The sequence below is a fragment of the Taudactylus pleione genome, unplaced genomic scaffold (assembly GCF_031769625.1).
Source record: "Taudactylus pleione unplaced genomic scaffold, aTauple2 ptg000154l, whole genome shotgun sequence".
NCBI lineage: Eukaryota > Metazoa > Chordata > Amphibia > Anura > Myobatrachidae > Taudactylus > Taudactylus pleione.
In genome coordinates this window covers 2,183,730-2,205,345 of record NW_028284556.1, presented here as the reverse complement: position 1 = coordinate 2,205,345, position 21,616 = coordinate 2,183,730, and the positions used below count along the sequence as shown (strand labels likewise).

Here is a 21,616-nt window from a genome sequence, read left to right as displayed (position 1 = left end):
GGAATATTTGCATAATATAATGAAATATATTGGGAAAGGGACACAAATCTAAGCACATAATGCTTTTATGTTCTATATACACCTTCTACACACAGCCTGCAGGTCATTTTATACAATATTTTCAATAATTTTGTGGCTCAAACAAAGTTTGTGTACATACATGAAATTAATTTATGTTTCATATACACCTTATACACAAAGCCTGAAGGTAATTGTATACAATATTTTTAATAATTTGTGCTTTAAACGAGGTTTATGTACATTGAACCATCAAAAGCAAAGGTTTCACTTTCTCAGACATACTAAAAATATATAAAATAAATATATTCCGTATTTCGGAATATTCCGTATTTCGGAATATTTGGATATGGGAGACTCAACCTGTAATATGAAATATGCAAAATATTGTAAAACATATATCATATATATATAAAAAAAATATGATGTGATTAATAAAATAAAATAAACCAGCACATAAACTATATAGATTGGAGTTAGGTGCCAATATAAGTTTTGCTAATATGGTAAAAGGCTGGAAAAAAGTCTGTTTTATTAAGAGTCACAGCATGCAGACTGTTAATGCAACTCTCCCATTAGGAAGTGCAGATGTAAAGCTGTGGGTGTGCCAGCAAGTTCAGAGATAGTCAGGGGGCGTGTGTACACACCGCCTACCTGATGGTTATGACAGTATGTAGGAAGGTGCCCTCCGTATCCTCTGCTGCGCATTATCTTTGTTTAGAGTATTTTAAAGAAGTACATTTTTGTTTGTACCCATTGGATATACACACTATTATATAATAACTATTCAAATACATTTTGAAAAATATAATAAAAATTAACTATAACTACATATCTCCATACTTGCCTGCTCTCCTGGGGAGGTCAGGGGTCTCCCGAAAATCAGGTTGCGCTCCCGCCCCTCCGGAAAGGTGGGCAAGTCTCCCGGTCGGCGCGACATCCCCACGCATCCCCCTCCTCTGGCATCCAGTCCGGCTTGCAAGTGGGCGGTCCATGACTCGATTTGCACTGAATCGCATCACCGTGGCCCCGGCCACACAATGCCGGTAATCTCGGCATTGTGTGGTGGGGACGTGGCCGCGATGAAGCGATTGCGGAGTCACGCCCCCGATCCACCCCAAATAGCTCCATGCCCCCATACTGTACAGTTATGGCTGCCACCTCCTGGAGGCAGCCATAATGTCGGCATGTATGCATATCTTCCAACTGTCCCAGATTCAGGGCCCTATTCAGCAAGGATCGCTATTCTGCTAGAACGCACGTAACATAGTTGCTAATATTACCGGTAATATGCAAATGATGCATTTGCATTGCGATCGCAGCCAAGCATAAGGACGCCCACTCCCCCTTACTCACATCAGTATAGTTTAGCAACATAGCAAAATAATCGGTAACATTGAGTAACATCAGCCCCATAAGCACATTTAAGGCAGGTCAGACCTCACTCAGGAACTGCTAACTTCAGCGCACGCTGTGAGGCCTCGTATGGTATCGCAGTGGCTAATTTATGCATGCCCCCCGTCACCACCCACAAACTGTCAATCACTCTGTGATGGGTCTGCGTAGCCGATGCGATCGCAGTCCTGATCGCAATGGCTAATAAGCGCACATACACTGTGATGCATATGCAGTACGCAACAATCAGTCAATTGTGTGCGTATTAGCAACTGCATTCCTTGCTGAATCAGGCCCTCAGTTTGAGAGGGCTGTAGCAGTGTTCCACATATCTGGACTACTGCCCCAATTCAAAGACAGATGAGAAATGTGTCCCTTTAATATCATGAGTAGCATCAGCAGGTGCATGCAGCATTGAAGGGGTCTCTTTAGTGGTCGGGAAGAGGGCTTGAGTTGTTGAGTTGGCCCAGGGACAGATTTGGTGGGTGGTCAAGGGGCCAATTACAAATAGTTTTTTTTGTTGGTGGGGGGGTTACTGTGTTGATCTGTATTTACATTTATATCAGTACTAAATACCCCAAATGTATCAGTAAGTATTCATGCACTCATATTTGATGAATGACAGCAGAGCACATGGTCTAGATACAGCCAATCTCCTTAAATGTTAGCAACTTCATGCAATACATTTTAAAAAGATTAGGTCTGTATCTCACTTTTCTATAGTTATCAAGCATCAATTAAGTCAAAGTTCTAGGGGATTACAAGTCATTTTATAGTGGATTTATTATATGGATTTTTGATATATGCAAAATCATCATTCACTTTATTATTCTATTGGCGAAAGGAGATTACCTAATATTGCAAAGAATCAAGAAAATAAGTTACACAATTAATCTGCGTACTAAGGGGTGAATTAATTAGATGTGTTAACCCGTTTTCTCCTGTAAATCGTCGGTCACGTGGTACATTTTTGGGAGAGAGCTTTTCTCCTTATCCTATTACATGTATCTTGAGAAAACTTTCTCCAGAGAATTCTTCCCCAAATTTAGTTTTCTCGAGAAATGAATTCACCATAGTTAAACACTGGCTTTTTGCAGAAAAGCTGTCTAATTACAAGTGAGTGAGAAATTTTCGGGTGTTTGGGCTGGCTTTATCGGCGATTTCTTTTCACCACCTCTGAGCAGGTGATAAGTTGTGCAAAACGCCTATTTTTTGGCTAAAATTGTCTGGCATCCACTCCGGTTCCCAAACTGTGCGCCGTGGCACCCTGGGGTGCCTCAGGGCACTTGCAGGGGTGCCTCAGGTTGGTGGTCCAGCACCAAATCAAATTATCAATGTAATGTAAATATGTGGACAAACAGAAGTGCAAACCTGTCCACCACCACATAACTGAACCTAAGGATGACAGGTAAGCACAATTTAATTCACTTTACTACATTTATCTCTGAATTTCTTAATAACAAACTTTTGGCTTATGTGTGCCGTAAAAAAAATGTTGATACTCTAGAGCACCATGATTCAAAAAAGTTTGGGAACGAACCACCGATTTACATTATAAGACGAGATTTAATACAAATTAAAAGGCAACGCTATTCAATGATTCGTAAAAATATATATATATATATATATATATGGATGTATGATTACTCGTTACTTCTGCATGTGAGCAGTACACAAATACATATCTTACACATAAAAAACACAAGACACAGCTATACATGAAGCCCCAAGAGTCACACATACCAGAGTAACTGTCACTCTGGAATATAATTATTATTGTACCCTACTTGGAAGAATGAAGGACAGGTCTCTCATTTACATGTTCCCACTCAATATGGCTGTGAGTCCTCATAAATCAATGCATAATTCAGTAATTCATTTTTTGGGATGATTTATTCATTAATATTATGCTTTTATCTATTACAGTAATACTGCAGATTGCTCTAAGATGTGTACCTTCCCCTATTAACTCTCCAAAACTAAAAATGACAAGCATCACAAGGAGGGAGTGATTTTTATACACATTGCACTATTCAAAGCTTCTTCTAGCATCGCAGGAAGGTGACATTCGGCCAAAGACAATTGGAACAGATCTTCTCTATTACAAGGCTATTTAACCTGTGTTTCAAAACAAGTGATTTACCATATGTAGGGTAGATCATCAGGAGCATTAAACGGAGACTAAAATAATGTAAAGTACCATTAAAATCTATGATTCAGATCAAGTAAAAAAAAAAAAGAGGTGCTGTACAAGATACACATTAAGGGCCTGACTATGAGCTGGATGCAAACCAGCCGCAAGAGCAAATGTACGTGACAGCGAGATTTACTACCTTATGCTAATGCAAGTATTCATCTGTCTATGGAAGGATCTATCTGTCTTCATGTGTATGGTCACTCCGCCCACTGTTTTTACATCCACAGCCATCATCATTATTATTGGCACTTACACCCACCCCATGCTGGGTGCAGAAGACCGTCTGAAACAGACATCCAATCTCTGTCCATACACCTCAAACAAGCTGGCTATACGCCCACAAGACTTCCACTTGTCAGCTTTATTCTATGTGTCCATTGGTAACCACCCAGTTGCCGCCCATTTTGCAGATGGAGACAAGTGACCAAGAACGATGCAAACACAAGTAGAAGAGGGAGCAGAGAACAAACAAGATTTCCGTATTGTAGTGGGTGGAAAACTGCACAACTGCAGGATAGGAGTTTGATATATTTTGGTTATGGTTTTTATGAATAAAGATTTGTATTTATTACAACACTGTGTGCTGACAGGAGTTGATGTTATTTGAATAAAACAAATGTGAACATAGAATATAGTGAAAGTGAATATTAATACTTACACAAGGGCAGCTGCCATTGGGTTACACCTGCTCAAGTGTAAAAATCTAGGTAGAATTGCAAAAAGACAGCGGTCCCAGGTCCAGCGAATTCTAAAATGTGCACCAATAACAGAGTCGACACATTCCTGTTTGGTACTACTTATTGACACACAATTGGTTAAAATATAGTAATTAGACAGTTAGTGTTATTATTAGTGTATGTGTATGTACAGTAGTGTATGTAATAATGCATGATTGTGTGAAAGTGATATTGTAGGGGAATAACAGGTTAAGTATTTAAAGCAAAATTAGAAGTTATGGTGAATAGGAGGGTGGGCAGGCTATATGAGAGTAAGGGCGCTTGGCGTTATTAGGTTACTGGGTCCAAAGTATTTCATAATTCCAGGAGATATCCTGATAACGCAAGACTGTGGTGTATCCTTAAATCTCTTTATATGACTCAATCAAACTCAGTTATGAGTTTTATTCTACAACATGTCTGACTCCTTGACTCTCCAAACTGAATGCAGCAATTAATAATTTGCACTCTAGCATGGTACACAAGGTCTCTCCTTCAAAAGGCGATCAAGTCATCCAAATCAGCCTCAGACCCTGGTCCAGATGGTTTCAACCACTTGCCATTACAAAAACATACAAAAAGTTTTTAGCCTCCATTTTGCAGGGAGTTTCAATCCAAAATGATGGTTATCCACATAACAGACACACATCTTCCTACGCCAGCTATCATCCTCAGGGCTGATTCTGAGTCTGACACAAACTGCACGCAATGCCGATGTTTTTGTAGTTGAGTGATTATTTGCTACTGTGTTTGCGCAAAAAATTCTGAAAACCCTGATGGCGCTCCTGGGCAGTGAATTGAAGTGAAAGTAAAAACCATCTGTCTCACATGTGTGCTATGAGAGTGTCGTGGGCGTGTCATGCACTGCCAATTCCACAATGGCCATGTTTAGACAGAGAAACTGCACCTGCCATAGGGCTGGTGCAAGTGTCAGTGGTGCACGTGATAGTGTGCTAAAGGTGCCCATCCACTAGACGATCAAGATGAGCGATTGAACAATAACGATCGTTCAATCGTTCTAACGTTTGCAAATCGTTTGCAAAAATGTCTAAACGACCAGCGATGCGCGTGCCCACTGGTTGTTTAGACATCTATCATCGTGCAAACGTGCTGGTCAACCTGACGATAACGTCAGGTTGAACATGTCTGCAGATGATTGATGAGTATGCACTGAACGACTGCTCGTTCAATGCAGGCTCATTACACACTGACAAACGACTGCACGATTACAATGTCGTAATCGTGCAGTCGTTTTCATGCCTGCTAGTGGATGGGCACCTTAACAAGAATCACCAGCGGTGTTGCAATGTACAGAGACGCTAAAAGTGGGTGTCTCAGTGCTTGCACATTCATACGAAGGCTTATACTAGCACAATGATCGCACTGACCGACAAAATTTGTAGTTCCCAGGGTCCCCTCACATTAAAAAAATGGGGTCCTACCCTACTGTTTCTGGGTCCCATCATATATTATTGGGGGTAAGGGCAAGCAGCAGTTGGTGTAGAGCTGGGGGTAAAGGAAGGGAGGAGTTGGGGTAGAGCTGGGGATAGATGGCAGTATGGGCAGACAGCAGTTGCTACAGTGCAGGGGGGCAAGGAGGGGGCTAGGGGCAGGCAGTGCTCAAGGTAAGAAGGGGCAAAGGTATATAGCAGGATGCGCAGTACTGGGGGGCAAGGAGGGGGTTAGGGGAAGGCAGTTCTGGGGGAAGGGAAGGGGCAAGGGTAAATGGCAGCTGGGGCGTTACTGGGGGCCAGGAGTTGTTTAGGGGCAAATAGTGCTAGGGTAGGGAGGGGGTAACGATATATAGCTTAAAGAAGTAGTAGTAGCAGCAGCAGCTGGCCCATCTCCTCCCCCTACACTATTGCTTGCCGGACGATAGCACCCCCTTTCTGGCCGTCCACCAATCTTCAATGTCATTAGCTGCCGAAGGAAGTTACCCCCATCCTCCCACAGCACCAAACAGCCACCTACCCCCCGCAGCACCAAACACAGTATTTTCTGGGAAGGGGAGGTTCTATATATATATATATATATATATATATATCCCAAAGATACGGCACTCAGACTTCAATAATAGCTCTCCAAACAATTGCGATATAATCAGAGGGTGCCGCACCTTTAACTGATCTGTGAGTAGGTTATTGTAAGGGCACTTGGTCAATAGGGGTGCAGAGAGCCGTGCTGGACCCGGGGGAAGGGGGACGTGGCCTAACTGCGGGAGGCACATGTACACTCCCTTAGAATAAATGTAAAATATATATATATATTATATATATATATTTGCAGCATCGTGAAACGGCGCTGCTCGCTGGGGAGGGGAACGCTGTGAGCCCTTCAGCCCGGCTCAAAGCCAGGGGGGCGCAATCAGCCTAAACCTAACCCTCCCCCATTAGTGCCTCAACCTAACCCCCCCAGTGTTGTCTGACCCTAACCCTCCCCCCTAGGCAGGGCCGCAACTAGGGGGGGGCTGGAGGTGCACGTGCACCGGGTGAGCCGCTGTACCTGGTGCCAGTGACCTCCAGCCCGGCGCTGCAGAGAGGCTCCAAGCCGGACGTCCGCTGGTAATATTTATTACCAGCGGGCGCCCGGCTCCTTCTCTGCAGCGACGCGGTGTAGCCGGAGCCGGAGGCTGGAGTTCTCTCCCGAACTCCAGCTTCCGGCTCTCCTCACGGGCACTATGGGGGAGACGTCATGACATCTCCCCCATAGTTCCAAGGAGCAGCCTGTGGACCGGACGCGACGCTGGATGCAGGAGCGGGGTTCAAGGTAAGTATTTTTTTTTTTTAATAAGCTGCACTACAGGGGCATTATTATGGGGGCAGGGGCATTACCACAGGGGCATTACTATGGGGGCATAGGCAATAAGGGGCATTACTAATGGGGCATGAGCACTACAGGGGCATTACTATTGGGGCATGGGCACTACAGGGGCATTACCACAGGGGCATTACTGTGGGGGCATGAGCACTACAGGGGCATTACTGTAAGGGCACTACAGGGATATTACTATGGGGCATGGGCAATACAGGGGCATTACTATGAGAGCATGGGCACTACAGGGGCATTACTATGAAAGCATGGGCACTACAGGGGCATTAATATGGGAGCATGGGCATTACTATATGGTGGGCACTACAGGGGCATTACTATGGGGGTATTAACATATGGGCATTACTATGGGGGCATTACAATATGGGCACTACTGCAGGGGGAATTACATGGGGGGCGCCAAATTACTGTCTTGCCCCTGGTGACAAAAATCCTAGTTTCGGCCCTGCCCTAGGGGTGCCTAACTCCAACCTCCCCCCCTCAAAACACTAACCCCGCTAACTACCCTAACCCTCCCCACCCGTGGCTAAGAGGACGTGCGCCCCAGACTTACCTCGTTTGGGCATCCGTCCGTCTGCTTCTGGCGTCGGGATTAAGATAGGCTTCGGCATTTCAACGCCTATCTTAACTCCCTCATCGGGATATCAGCATCGGCATTTAGACTGACTACATCCCCACTATACAAGGCCTAACAGAAAATGCATCTTTGAAAATGAAAGCATTTGGCTGGTTCTCCAGAGAGCATAAATACCAAACATATGTACTTTACTTAATATATGACATAGTTATAAGACCATGAACATTTGGGTTTTTATCCCTTATCATATACTGTGTGTTATGAGCTGCTCCTGCAGTGACAGCCTCATTCAAATGCCAGCAAGTTACCAAATATTTCATGGCTGCTATAAAGTTGTGCATAACCCTACATCTACTCCATGTTAAAATATAGTGGAATATAGTGGACTGTAACAGAGTACAGATAGAGTGGTCATGAAGTAATTAAAGTTTGAAACTGTGTTCCCCTAATATTAGTGTATTTAGTATATTTTAAGTATTACAAAGAAATATTTTTTTTTACTTTAAACTAGGGGTGTGCACCGGCCACTTTTCGTGTTTTGTGTTTTGGTTTTGGATCTGGATCTTTCTTCGTGTTTTGGATCTGGATTGGTTTTGCCAAAACCACCCTTCCGTGTTTTGGGTTCTGGGTTTTGTGTTTTGGATCTGTATTTTTTTTAAAAAAAGCATAAAAACAGCTAAAATCACAGAATTTGTTGGTTTCTCTGCTCCTATGCTATTATTAACCTCAATAACCTTAATTTCCACTCATTTCCAGTCTATTCTGAACACCTCACACCTCACAATAGTGTTTTCATGTCCAAAAGGTTGCACCGAGGTAGCTGGATGACTATGCTAAGCGACACGAGTGGGCGGCACAAACACGTGACCCATCTAGGAGTGACACTGCAGTGGCAGACAGGATGGCAGTTAGAAAAACTAGGCCCCAAACTGTACATAATGCAAAGAAAAAAAAGAAGTGCAAGATGGAATTGTCCTTGGGCCCTCCCACCCACCCTTATATTGTATAAACAGGACATGCACACTTTAACAAATCAATCATTTCAGCGCCAGGGTCTGCCACACAACTGTGGCTGAAATGATTGGTTCGTTTGGGCCCCCACAAAACAAGCTGGCAATTAATGTGTCCCTGCACAAACTGGCTCTACGGAGGCAAGATGTCATCCTCATCCTCCTCATCCACCGATTCCTCACCCTCTTCAGTGTGTACATCCTCATCCTCACAGAGTATAAATTCGTCCCTGCTGGAACCACAGGTCCCTCTGTACGTTCTGGAGGCTGGTCTCCCTGGAAGAGTTGATAATTCATTTTATGAACATCATCTTCTCCACATTTTGTGGAAGCAACCTCCTACGCCTTTCGCTGACAAGGTTCCCGGCTGCACTAAACACTCTTTCGGAGTACACACTGGAGGGGGGGCAACTCAGGTAAAATAGAGCCAGTTTGTACAGGGACCTCCAAATTGCTTCTTTTTCCTGCCAGTACAGGTACGGACTGTCTGACATGCCTACTTGGATGCTGTCACCGATGTAATCCTTTAACAGACAGACGCACGCTTGTCGCTGCTGCTTTGAGGATTCAAGTGCGGCTACAGCCCACACAATTCACAAAGACAGAAAAAAAAAAAGAATATTTTTATTGTTTGTGGAGCACACTTTGAGGGTTACACCACCCTTTAACAGACAGACGCACGCTTGTCGCTGCTGCTTTGAGGATGCAAGTGCGGCTACAGCCCACACAATTCACAAAGACAGAAAAAAGAAGAAGAATATTTTAATTGTTTGTGTAGAACACTTTGAGGTGTCACCACCCTTTAACAGACAGACGCACGCTTGTCGCTGCTGCTTTAAGGATGCAGGTGCGGCTACAGCCCACACATTTCACAAAGACCGAAAAAAAAAAGAACAATATTTTAATTGTTTGTGTAGAACACTTTGAGGTGTCATCACCCTTTAACAGACAGACGCACGCTTGTCGCTGCTGCTTTAAGGATGCAGGTGCGGCTACAGCCCACATAATTCACATAGACAGAAAAAAAAAGAACAATATTTTAATTGTTTCTGTAGCACACTTTGAGGGTGTCACCACCCTTTAACAGACAGACGCACGCTTGTCGCTGCTGCTTTGAGGATGCAAGTGTGGCTACATCGCACACAAGTCACAAACACATTAAAAAAATAGTTTTTTATTTTTTGGAACACTTTGAGAGTTACACCACCCTTTAACAGACAGACGCACGCTTGTCGCTGCTGCTTTAAGGATGCAGGTGCGGCTACAGCCCACACATTTCACAAAGACCGAAAAAAAAAGAACAATATTTTAATTGTTTGTGTAGAACACTTTGAGGGTGTCACCACCCTTTAACAGACAGACGCACGCTTGTCGCTGCTGCTTTAAGGATGCAGGTGCGGCTACAGCCCACACATTTCACAAAGACCAAAAAAAAAAGAACAATATTTTAATTGTTTGTGTAGCACACTTTGAGGGTGTCACCACCCTTTAACAGACAGACGCACGCTTGTCGCTGCTGCTTTGAGGATGCAAGTGTGGCTTCATCGCACACAAGTCACAAACACATTAAAAAAATAGTTTTTTATTTTTTGGAACACTTTGAGAGTTACACCACCCTTTAACAGACAGACGCACGCTTGTCGCTGCTGCTTTAAGGATGCAGGTGCGGCTACAGCCCACACATTTCACAAAGACCGAAAAAAAAAGAACAATATTTTAATTGTTTGTGTAGAACACTTTGAGGGTGTCACCACCCTTTAACAGACAGACGCACGCTTGTCGCTGCTGCTTTAAGGATGCAGGTGCGGCTACAGCCCACACATTTCACAAAGACCAAAAAAAAAAGAACAATATTTTAATTGTTTGTGTAGCACACTTTGAGGGTGTCACCACCCTTTAACAGACAGACGCACGCTTGTCGCTGCTGCTTTAAGGATGCAGGTGCGGCTACAGCCCACACAATTCACAAAGACAGAAAAAAAAAGAACAATATTTTAATTGTTTGTGTAGCACACTTTGAGGGTGTCACCACCCTTTAACAGACAGACGCACGCTTGTCGCTGCTGCTTTGAGGATGCAGGTGGAATCTAGACGGGATTTGGAACCGAGGACACACTACCTCCATCAATTGTCTAAATCCCACTGCACTAATGTCGGATACCGGACGCACGTCTAACACCAACATAGCAGTCAAGGCCTCAGTTATACGTTTTGCTTCAGGATGACTGCTGTCGTACTTCATCCTCATCGCTAGGGACTGTTGGAGGGTCAATTGTTTAGTAAAAGTAGTGATGTTCCTACTTCCTCTCTGGGATGATGAACAACTCCCAGCAGCAGCAACAGCACTAGGAGGAAGAGGTTCTTGATCTTTCCCTATTTTATTTTTATCGGAGAAAGTTTGGTCCTCCATTTATGTTATATTGATATATATACGTGCGGCTAAAGCGCACACAAACACAGAAAATATTATTTTATTTTTGCTGGAGAGTAGTGCACTTTGTGGGTTACACCACCCTTTAAGAAATGAGCCAGCCGGCTCTTTACTTATGGGACACAGGCGCACGCTTGGCGCTGCTCCTTTGTTGATGCACGTGCAGCCACAGTGCACACAATTCACAAACACAGAAAATAATTTTTTTTTTGGTTTGGACTGGAGTGTACTTTCGGGGGTTACAGCACCCTTAACGGTCAAGCCAGCCGGCCCTTTACTTATGACACAGGCGCACGCTTGGCACTACTTTGTTGATGCACGTGCGGCTACTGCGCACACAATTCACAAACACAGAAAATATTTTTTTTTTAGGTTTGGACTGGAGTGTACTTTCGGGGGTTACAGCACCCTTAACGGTCAAGCCAGCCGGCCCTTTACTTATGACACAGGCGCACGCTTGGCACTACTTTGTTGATGCACGTGCGGCTACTGCGCACACAATTCACAAACACAGAAAATAATTTTTTTTTGGTTTGGACTGGAGTGTACTTTCGGGGGTTACAGCACCCTTTAACGGTCAAGCCAGCCGGCCCTTTACTTATGACACAGGCGCACGCTTGGCACTACTTTGTTGATGCACGTGCGGCTACTGCGCACACAATTCACAAACACAGAAAATAATTTTTTTTTAGGTTTGGACTGGAGTGTACTTTCGGGGGTTACAGCACCCTTAACGGTCAAGCCAGCCGGCCCTTTACTTATGACACAGGCGCACGCTTGGCACTACTTTGTTGATGCACGTGCGGCTACTGCGCACACAATTCACAAACACAGAAAATAATTTTTTTTTGGTTTGGACTGGAGTGTACTTTCGGGGGTTACAGCACCCTTTAACGGTCAAGCCAGCCGGCCCTTTACTTATGACACAGGCGCACGCTTGGCACTACTTTGTTGATGCACGTGCGGCTGCTGCGCACACAATTCACAAACACAGAAAATAATTTTTTTTTTGGTTTGGACTGGAGTGTACTTTCGGGGGTTACAGCACCCTTAACGGTCAAGCCAGCCGGCCCTTTACTTATGACACAGGCGCACGCTTGGCACTACTTTGTTGATGCACGTGCGGCTACTGCGCACACAATTCACAAACACAGAAAATAATTTTTTTTTTGGTTTGGACTGGAGTGTACTTTCGGGGGTTACAGCACCCTTAACGGTCAAGCCAGCCGGCCCTTTACTTATGACACAGGCGCACGCTTGGCACTACTTTGTTGATGCACGTGCGGCTACTGCGCACACAATTCACAAACACAGAAAATAATTTTTTTTTTGGTTTGGACTGGAGTGTACTTTCGGGGGTTACAGCACCCTTAACGGTCAAGCCAGCCGGCCCTTTACTTATGACACAGGCGCACGCTTGGCACTACTTTGTTGATGCACGTGCGGCTACTGCGCACACAATTCACAAACACAGAAAATAATTTTTTTTTGGTTTGGACTGGAGTGTACTTTCGGGGGTTACAGCACCCTTTAACGGTCAAGCCAGCCGGCCCTTTACTTATGACACAGGCGCACGCTTGGCACTACTTTGTTGATGCACGTGCGGCTACTGCGCACACAATTCACAAACACAGAAAATATATTATTTTTTTAGCACTTGGGGGGAGCACCCCTGATGGACAGAGCACCCCCTGGACAACACTACAGCACTCCTTTAGGACTGGGACACTGCACAGGACTTTGGAGTGGACACAGCCCCTATGGAGAACTGACTGCACAACACAGTCCAGCCAGCCCCTATGGACTTTGAAGTAGTGGACACAGCCCCTATTAACAACAGCAGCACAGCACAACACAGCCAGCCCCTATGGACTTTGAAGTAGTGGACAACAGCAGCACTACACTACACTACACTACACTACACTACACTACACAGCCCTAACTCCCACCCTCCCTCTTCACTGTCCACAGCCGAGTGAGAAAATGGCGCCGACGCGGGTACCTTATATAGGATCCAAAACCCGCGAGACTCGGAAGGCGGGATGATGACGTTTTGCCTCGATTTCAGATCCGAGTCAGGCGGGAAAAGTCGAGCCTGACTCGGATCGGACTCGGATCGGGGGGGCTCGGGGGGGTTCGGATTTCAGAAATCCGAACCCGCTCACCCCTACTTTAAACTAGGGGTGTGCACCGGCCACTTTTCGTGTTTTGTGTTTTGGTTTTGGATCTGGATCTTTCTTCGTGTTTTGGATCTGGATTGGTTTTGCCAAAACCACCCTTCCGTGTTTTGGGTTCTGGGTTTTGTGTTTTGGATCTGTATTTTTTTGAAAAAAAGCATAAAAACAGCTAAAATCACAGAATTTGTAGGTTTTTCTGCTCCTATGCTATTATTAACCTCAATAACCTTAATTTCCACTCATTTCCAGTCTATTCTGAACACCTCACACCTCACAATAGTGTTTTTATGTCCAAAAGGTTGCACCGAGGTAGCTGGATGACTATGCTAAGCGACACGAGTGGGCGGCACAAACACGTGACCCATCTAGGAGTGACACTGCAGTGGCAGACAGGATGGCAGTTAGAAAAACTAGGCCCCAAACTGTACATAATGCAAAGAAAAAAAGAGGTGCAAGATGGAATTGTCCTTGGGCCCTCCCACCCACCCTTATGTTGTATAAACAGGACATGCACACTTTAACAAATCAATCATTTCAGCGCCAGGGTCTGCCACACAACTGTGGCTGAAATGATTGGTTCGTTTGGGCCCCCACAAAACAAGCTGGCAATTAATGTGTCCCTGCACAAACTGGCTCTACGGAGGCAAGATGTCATCCTCATCCTCCTCATCCACCGATTCCTCACCCTCTTCAGTGTGTACATCCTCATCCTCACAAAGTATTAACTCGTCCCCACTTGAATCCACCACCACAGGTCCCTCTGTACGTTCTGGAGGCTGGTCTCCCTGGAAGAGCTGATAATTCATTTTGATGAACATCATCTTCTCCACATTCTGTGGAAGCAACCTCCTACGCCTTTCGCTGACAAGGTTCCCGGCTGCACTAAACACTCTTTCAGAGTACACACTGGAGGGGGGGCAACTCAGGTAAAATAGAGCCAGTTTGTACAGGGGCCTCCAAATTGCCTCTTTTTCCTGCCAGTACAGGTATGGACTGTCTGACATGCCTACTTGGATGCTGTCACCGATGTAATCCTCCACCATTCTGTCAATGGTGACAGTATCATATGCAGTGACAGTAGACATGTCAGAAATTGTTGCCAGGTCCTTCAGTCCGGACCAGATGTCCAAACTTGGTCCTGCCTGCCCTGCATCACCGCCAGCGGGTTGCTTAGGATACCTAAGTTTTTTCCTGGCAGCCCCAGTTGCGGGAGAAAATGAAGAAGGAGCCGTTGACGTGTCACGTTCCGCTTCAGCTGACAGTGTGTTCACCAGCAGGTCTTTGCACCTCTGCAGGCTTGTGTCGGCCGGAAAGAGAGACACCACATAGGCTTTAAACCTAGGATCGAGCACGGTGGCCAAAATGTAGTGGTCTGATTTCAACAGATTGACCACCCTGGAATCCTGGCAAAGCGAATGAAGGGCTTCATCCACAAGTCCCACATGCCGAGCGGAATCGCTCCGTCTTAGCTCCTCCTTCACTTTCTCCAGCTGCTTCTGCAAAAGCCTGATGAGGGGAATGACCTGACTCAAGCTGGCAGTGTCTGAACTGACTTCACGTGTGGCAAGTTCGAAGGGCTGAAGAACCTTGCACAACACGGAAATCATTCTCCACTGCGCTTGAGTCAGGTGCATACCCCCTCCTTTGCCTATGTCATAGGTGGATGTATAGGCTTGTATGGCCTTTTGCTGCTCCTCCATCCTCTGAAGCATATAGAGGGTTGAGTTCCACCGCGTCACAACCTCTTGCTTCAGGTGATGGCGGGGCAGGTTCAAGAGTGTTTGCTGGCGCTCCAGTCTTCGGCACGCAGTCGCTGAATGGCGAAAGTGGCCAGAAATTTTTCGGGCCACCCAAAGCGTCTCCTGCACGCCCCTGTCGCTTTTCAGAAAATTCTGCACCACCAAGTTTATTGTGTGAGCAAAACATGGGACGTGCTGGAATTTGCCCAGATGTAATGCCCGCACAATATTGGTGGCGTTGTCAGATATCACAAATCCCCAGGAGAGTCTAAGTGGGGTAAGCCACTGGGCGATGATTTCCCTCAGTTTCTCTAAGAGGTTGTCGGCGGTGTGCCTCTTACTGAAACCGGTGATACACAGCGTAGCCTGCCTTGTAACGAGCTGGCGTTTCTGAGATGCTGCTACTGGTGACGCTGCTGCTGTTGCTGCGTAAGGTGATACATCTACCCAGTGGGCTGTCACAGTCATATAGTCCTTAGTCTGCCCTGTTCCACTTGTCCACATGTCCGTGGTTAAGTGGACATTGTGTACAACGGCATTTTTCAGGACACTGAGGACACTTTTTCTGACGTTTCTGTACAGTCTCGGTATCGCCTGCCTAGTGAAGTGGAATCTAGACGGGATTTGGAACCGGGGACACACTACCTCCATCAATTGTCTAAATCCCACTGCACTAATGGCGGATACCGGACGCACGTCTAACACCAACATAGCAGTCAAGGCCTCAGTTATACGTTTTGCTTCAGGATGACTGCTGTCGTACTTCATCCTCCTCGCTAAGGACTGTTGGAGGGTCAATTGTTTAGTAAAAGTAGTGGTGTTCCTACTTCCTCTCTGGGATGATGAACGACTCCCAGCAGCAGCAGCAACAGCAGCAGCGGCAGCAGTAGGCGTAGCAATGCAGGATCCTCCGGAGGAATCCCGGATAGGAGAGTCAGTCATGCCAGTGATATGGCCTGCAGGACTACTTCCGATCCTGACTAAGGAGGAAATTGACGAGGAGGGAGTTGACGGTGTGGTTTGCAGGCGCTTGGATACAACAGGACAACGGGATTTAGGTGTCCCTGGACTGCTTACGGTCTGAGCCAAAGTTTCTGAACTTGACAGTAACTTTTTATGAACGCGCTGCAGGTGCCGTATAAGGGAGGATGTTCCTAGGTGGTTGACGTCCCTACCCCTACTTATTTCACCTTTACATATGGTACATATGGCAAGACAGTTGTTGTCCGGATTTGGATAGAAATATTGCCAGACCAAAGAGGTGGAATGTTTGGTCTTCTGCCCAGGCATGACCGTGATGGGCTTTTTCATCCCACGGACAACAACTGTCTCCCCCGGAGCCTGATTTAAACAAACCACATCACCATCAGAATCCTCCTCGCCAACTTCCTCCTCAGCGCCAGCTACACCAGTATCCTCATCCTGTTGTACTTCAACAGTGACATCTTCAATTTGCATATCAGCAAGTGGACTGTGGGTGCTCCTTTCAGCACTTGCAGGGGGCGTGCAAATGGTGGAAAGAGCCACCTCTTCCCGTCCAGTGCTGGGAAGGTCAGGCATCGCAGCCACCACCACACTTGGACTCTCCTTGGGGATTTGTGATATCTTCTTAGAAAGCACAGTTCTTCGCTGTGCTTTTGCCAGCTTAACTCTTTTGATTTTTTTAGTGGGAGGAGTGCTTCCATCGTCATGTGAAGCTGAACCACTAGTCATGAACATACTAGGGATCGACCTTAGCCGTTCCTTGCCACTCCGTGTCGTAAATGGCATATTGGCAAGTTTACGTTTCTCTTCAGCTGATTTAAATGTCTTTTTCAAGGTCATTTTCCTGAACTTTGCCATTTGGGATTGTATGTGCCCTCTACTATGACATTGGGCATCGGCCTTGGCAGACGACGTTGATGGCATGTTATCGTCTATGTCATGACTAGTGGCAGCAGCTTCAGCACTAGGAGGAAGTGGTTCTTGATCTTTCTCTATTTTATTTTTATCGGAGAAAGTTTGGTCCTCCATTTATGTTATATCGATTTGATATATACGTGCGGCTAAACACAGAAAATAATTTTTTTTTTGGTTTGGACTGGAGTGTACTTTGTGGGTTACAGCACCCTTTAACGGTCAAGCCAGCTGGCCCTTTACTTATGACACAGGCGCACGCTTGGCACTACTTTGTTGATGCACGTGCGGCTACTGCGCACACAATTCACAAACACAGAAAATAATTTTTTTTTAGGTTTGGACTGGAGTGTACTTTCGGGGGTTACAGCACCCTTAACGGTCAAGCCAGCCGGCCCTTTACTTATGACACAGGCGCACGCTTGGCACTACTTTGTTGATGCACGTGCGGCTACTGCGCACACAATTCACAAACACAGAAAATAATTTTTTTTTTGGTTTGGACTGGAGTGTACTTTCGGGGGTTACAGCACCCTTAACGGTCAAGCCAGCCGGCCCTTTACTTATGACACAGGCGCACGCTTGGCACTACTTTGTTGATGCACGTGCGGCTACTGCGCACACAATTCACAAACACAGAAAATAATTTTTTTTGGGGTTTGGACTGGAGTGTACTTTCGGGGGTTACAGCACCCTTAACGGTCAAGCCAGCCGGCCCTTTACTTATGACACAGGCGCACGTTTGGCACTACTTTGTTGATGCACGTGCGGCTACTGCGCACACAATTCACAAACACAGAAAATAATTTTTTTTTTGGTTTGGACTGGAGTGTACTTTCGGGGGTTACAGCACCCTTAACGGTCAAGCCAGCCGGCCCTTTACTTATGACACAGGCGCACGTTTGGCACTACTTTGTTGATGCACGTGCGGCTACTGCGCACACAATTCACAAACACAGAAAATAATTTTTTTTTTGGTTTGGACTGGAGTGTACTTTCGGGGGTTACAGCACCCTTAACGATCAAGCCAGCCGGCCCTTTACTTATGACACAGGCGCACGCTTGGCACTACTTTGTTGATGCACGTGCGGCTACTGCGCACACAATTCACAAACACAGAAAATAATTTTTTTTTTGGTTTGGACTGGAGTGTACTTTCGGGGGTTACAGCACCCTTAACGGTCAAGCCAGCCGGCCCTTTACTTATGACACAGGCGCACGCTTGGCACTACTTTGTTGATGCACGTGCGGCTACTGCGCACACAATTCACAAACACAGAAAATAATTTTTTTTTGGTTTGGACTGGAGTGTACTTTCGGGGGTTACAGCACCCTTTAACGGTCAAGCCAGCCGGCCCTTTACTTATGACACAGGCGCACGCTTGGCACTACTTTGTTGATGCACGTGCGGCTACTGCGCACACAATTCACAAACACAGAAAATATATTATTTTTTTAGCACTTGGGGGGAGCACCCCTGATGGACAGAGCACCCCCTGGACAACACTACAGCACCCCTTTAGGACTGGGACACTGCACAGGACTTTGGAGTGGACACAGCCCCTATGGAGAACTGACTGCACAACACAGTCCAGCCAGCCCCTATGGACTTTGAAGTAGTGGACACAGCCCCTATTAACAACAGCAGCACAGCACAACACAGCCAGCCCCTATGGACTTTGAAGTAGTGGACAACAGCAGCACTACACTACACTACACTACACAGCACTAACTCCCACCCTCCCTCTTCACTGTCCACAGCCGAGTGAGAAAATGGCGCCGACGCGGGTACCTTATATAGGATCCAAAACCCGCGAGACTCGGAAGGCGGGATGATGACGTTTTGCCTCGATGTCAGATCCGAGTCAGGCGGGAAAAGTCGAGCCTGACTCGGATCGGACTCGGATCGGGGGGGCTCGGGGGGGTTCGGATTTCAGAAATCCGAACCCGCTCACCCCTACTTTAAACCATACCCCTTTAATAGTTCCTATCTTCATTGGCCTTGTAAAATCTCAGTTCAGTAAAATACCCATACATTATAGCACGATCCAGCGCTGAATGGGTTTTGAAGGCACTATTAGTAAAACAGAATTGATCATTCCCATACAAAAGAAGCTAAAATTACAAGAGACAATAATTCATAATCAAAATATATTCTAGAACATAGTACACAGATGCAGAAGCATATCATGTCTTTCAGCATATGTGGCAGCAACAAAAATATTTAGATCTCCTATGGCAATGTCTAACACAGGACCAAATGTGAAGTGAACGCTATATACAGGGGTGGACTGGCCACAGGGTTACAGGGGCAATCTCCGGTGGGTTCACTGCCTGAGGGCCCACCTCCTCCTGTACGGGTCTAGTTCCAGACTGCAAATGTTACATCACACTGCCCAGGATTATGGTGCATTCACTACAATGCATTGTAGTTATCAATCTTTGTACAGTATCATGCATGCACTATCATTGTTTACTCTATATATATACATATATATATATATATATATATATATATATGTATATATATAAATAAAGGGACCCAGACCAAGCACTCTCTAATGGTTGGTCAAGCCTCTGTGGTGGTTGGTCACATCCCCTCAGGAGGCTGGTCGCACTTCTTAAGCATAGGCCCCTACCACTGCAGTTCCCCGGTGGGCCCTCATTGCCCAGTCCGACACTGGCTGTATATCTTGATCAAACCTGCAAACTTTCAATACAACAATGCAAAGAGACATATGTGGCTATGAAATATTGTGTTTTAAAACTTTCCCTTGGCCGCACACCGAATACAAAACATATCCACTTAAATACTTTAGACTACATTTGAATATCTTATAATAAATTCCCTTTAACAACTTATTTTGAAACCAGTGGCAATATACAGTGGCTCAGGAATAAGCATATAATAAATCATGACATGTTTTCTCTAGCATGCCAAATAAAGAAAGGAAAAAAGAGATGACAGAGAGGTTTGAATATGAGCATACCTTTTCCATAAAAGAACCTCCTATAATAATATGCTCCAAGGTCGATGTGTTCTATAATGTAACGCTTGACTTTTTCCCGCTGAATAGGTTGATTTTCCCTCGGCACCTCCAGCACAGAGACACCAGCATTAGTGCAGTGAGAGCTGAGAGAAGATTCAAAAGAACAACTTTCACCTTCTGGCGAGGCCAGGGAGTTTGCCCTTGAAATAGCAATCCTTCTGTCACTTTCACCTCCAATCTCATTTCTGAAGTAGGGACAGTTTAAAATAATGTCATTACTTTTTCCATCCCCTTCATCAGTTTCGTGACTCTCCTTAGAGTAAAGCTCTTCCTTACAATCCAATGGAGATTCACAGCTCCCCAACTGGCCTCCAGCAATTGGTGACTGCGATGCGGCTGATGCCCCTGTGGTTATATTTTTTCGCTTTGCAATATTAGTCTGTGTTGCCATAACTTCATTTACATTAAACAAAATACTCTGAACATCATAGTGTGCAAAACATTTTTCACATGTCCATAGATTTATGCTTTTTTCAAACCTGCCATCCTCAAGTTCAAAGGAAAACTTTAAAGCATCATGCTCGCTCTTTACGGTCCGTAGCTTTCTAAATAAAGATGGCTCTACGGCGTCTGTTTTCAAGTGCCTTTTAAATAACTTATCTCTCTTCCTTCTAACTAACAAGGCACTATCCATGTAATCAAATCCAGAAATGCTAACAATCTGACCTCGAGAAATTTGTGCAGCAGCATGCAAACTTGGGGAAATAGTGGGATCACAATGAAAAACCTCAGAGAATGTAAATGGTGTCAAATTCTTGTGTTCCATACTTTCAACTCTATAAGCTTTAGGCACTGCAAAAAAGTTCTCTCCAGTCAAACCTTGCCGGTCTATTGAAGATGTGCTCCCATATTCTCGATGCAGAGATGCTCCAGTATTTGGGTTAAAGGCATTCTGGTCAAGCACATCGTCTGCATCGATATCACTGATGGTAACATCACTGTTGCTTCTCTGCCTTATGGGATGTAGTACCCTGGGAGGTGAGTGGTATAAAATATCACCAGTAAAGTACTTTGACTCTGAAAATTCCACATCAAAAGATTTATTTATATCAGGCTGATTATTTTGTCCATTTGAATTTAATGAAACAACGCTCTCAAAACTTATTTGATCTTGGTGTTTCCAAGCCGTATTGCTGCACCATTCTGATGTACAATCTTTTTTAGGTGGCCATTCAGAAACTCTTGCTCGTACACCCATCTTGGGCATGGCGGGGGTTCCATTATTCTGTCCTCTAGAATCGACTTTCTCAGAGGCATTTAGTGTGGTTGACGGACCCATATTGTTATTTACAGTCTGAAATGTTCTTGCAAAATAGTCATCTGACTGCATGGTAGAGATTCTTTAGTTTCCAGTGTGATTCCACTGGTTATATCCCTCTTTTTTTGGTTTGACTCACTCATGTAAAGCATGAAAGGTGCTCACACAAGACGTAGTCATTTTAGTTTTTAATATTATTAATATACTCATATTAGTAACAGTATTCCAAATTGTGATATTATTTTGAAAAGTTTTTGGATTCAGTTGCAGAAAAGGTGTCTCTTGTTTGACATGGAACCTGTTTGTAAGAAGATAAAAAGAGA

At 45.1% G+C, this 21,616-nt stretch overlaps 1 protein-coding gene across 2 annotated transcripts in view; it reads right to left on the bottom strand.

The window, feature by feature from the left end:
- SIPA1L2 (signal induced proliferation associated 1 like 2) overlaps positions 1-21,365 on the bottom strand; it is a 249,628-nt gene extending 228,263 nt beyond the window's left edge. For both annotated transcript variants that reach the window (XM_088474334.1, XM_088474335.1), the window contains exon 1: positions 19,976-21,365. In XM_088474334.1, coding sequence (XP_088330460.1) covers positions 19,976-21,365 — 1,390 coding nt within the window. The remainder of the gene's footprint in view (positions 1-19,975) is intronic.
- Positions 21,366-21,616: the final 251 nt, after the last annotated feature.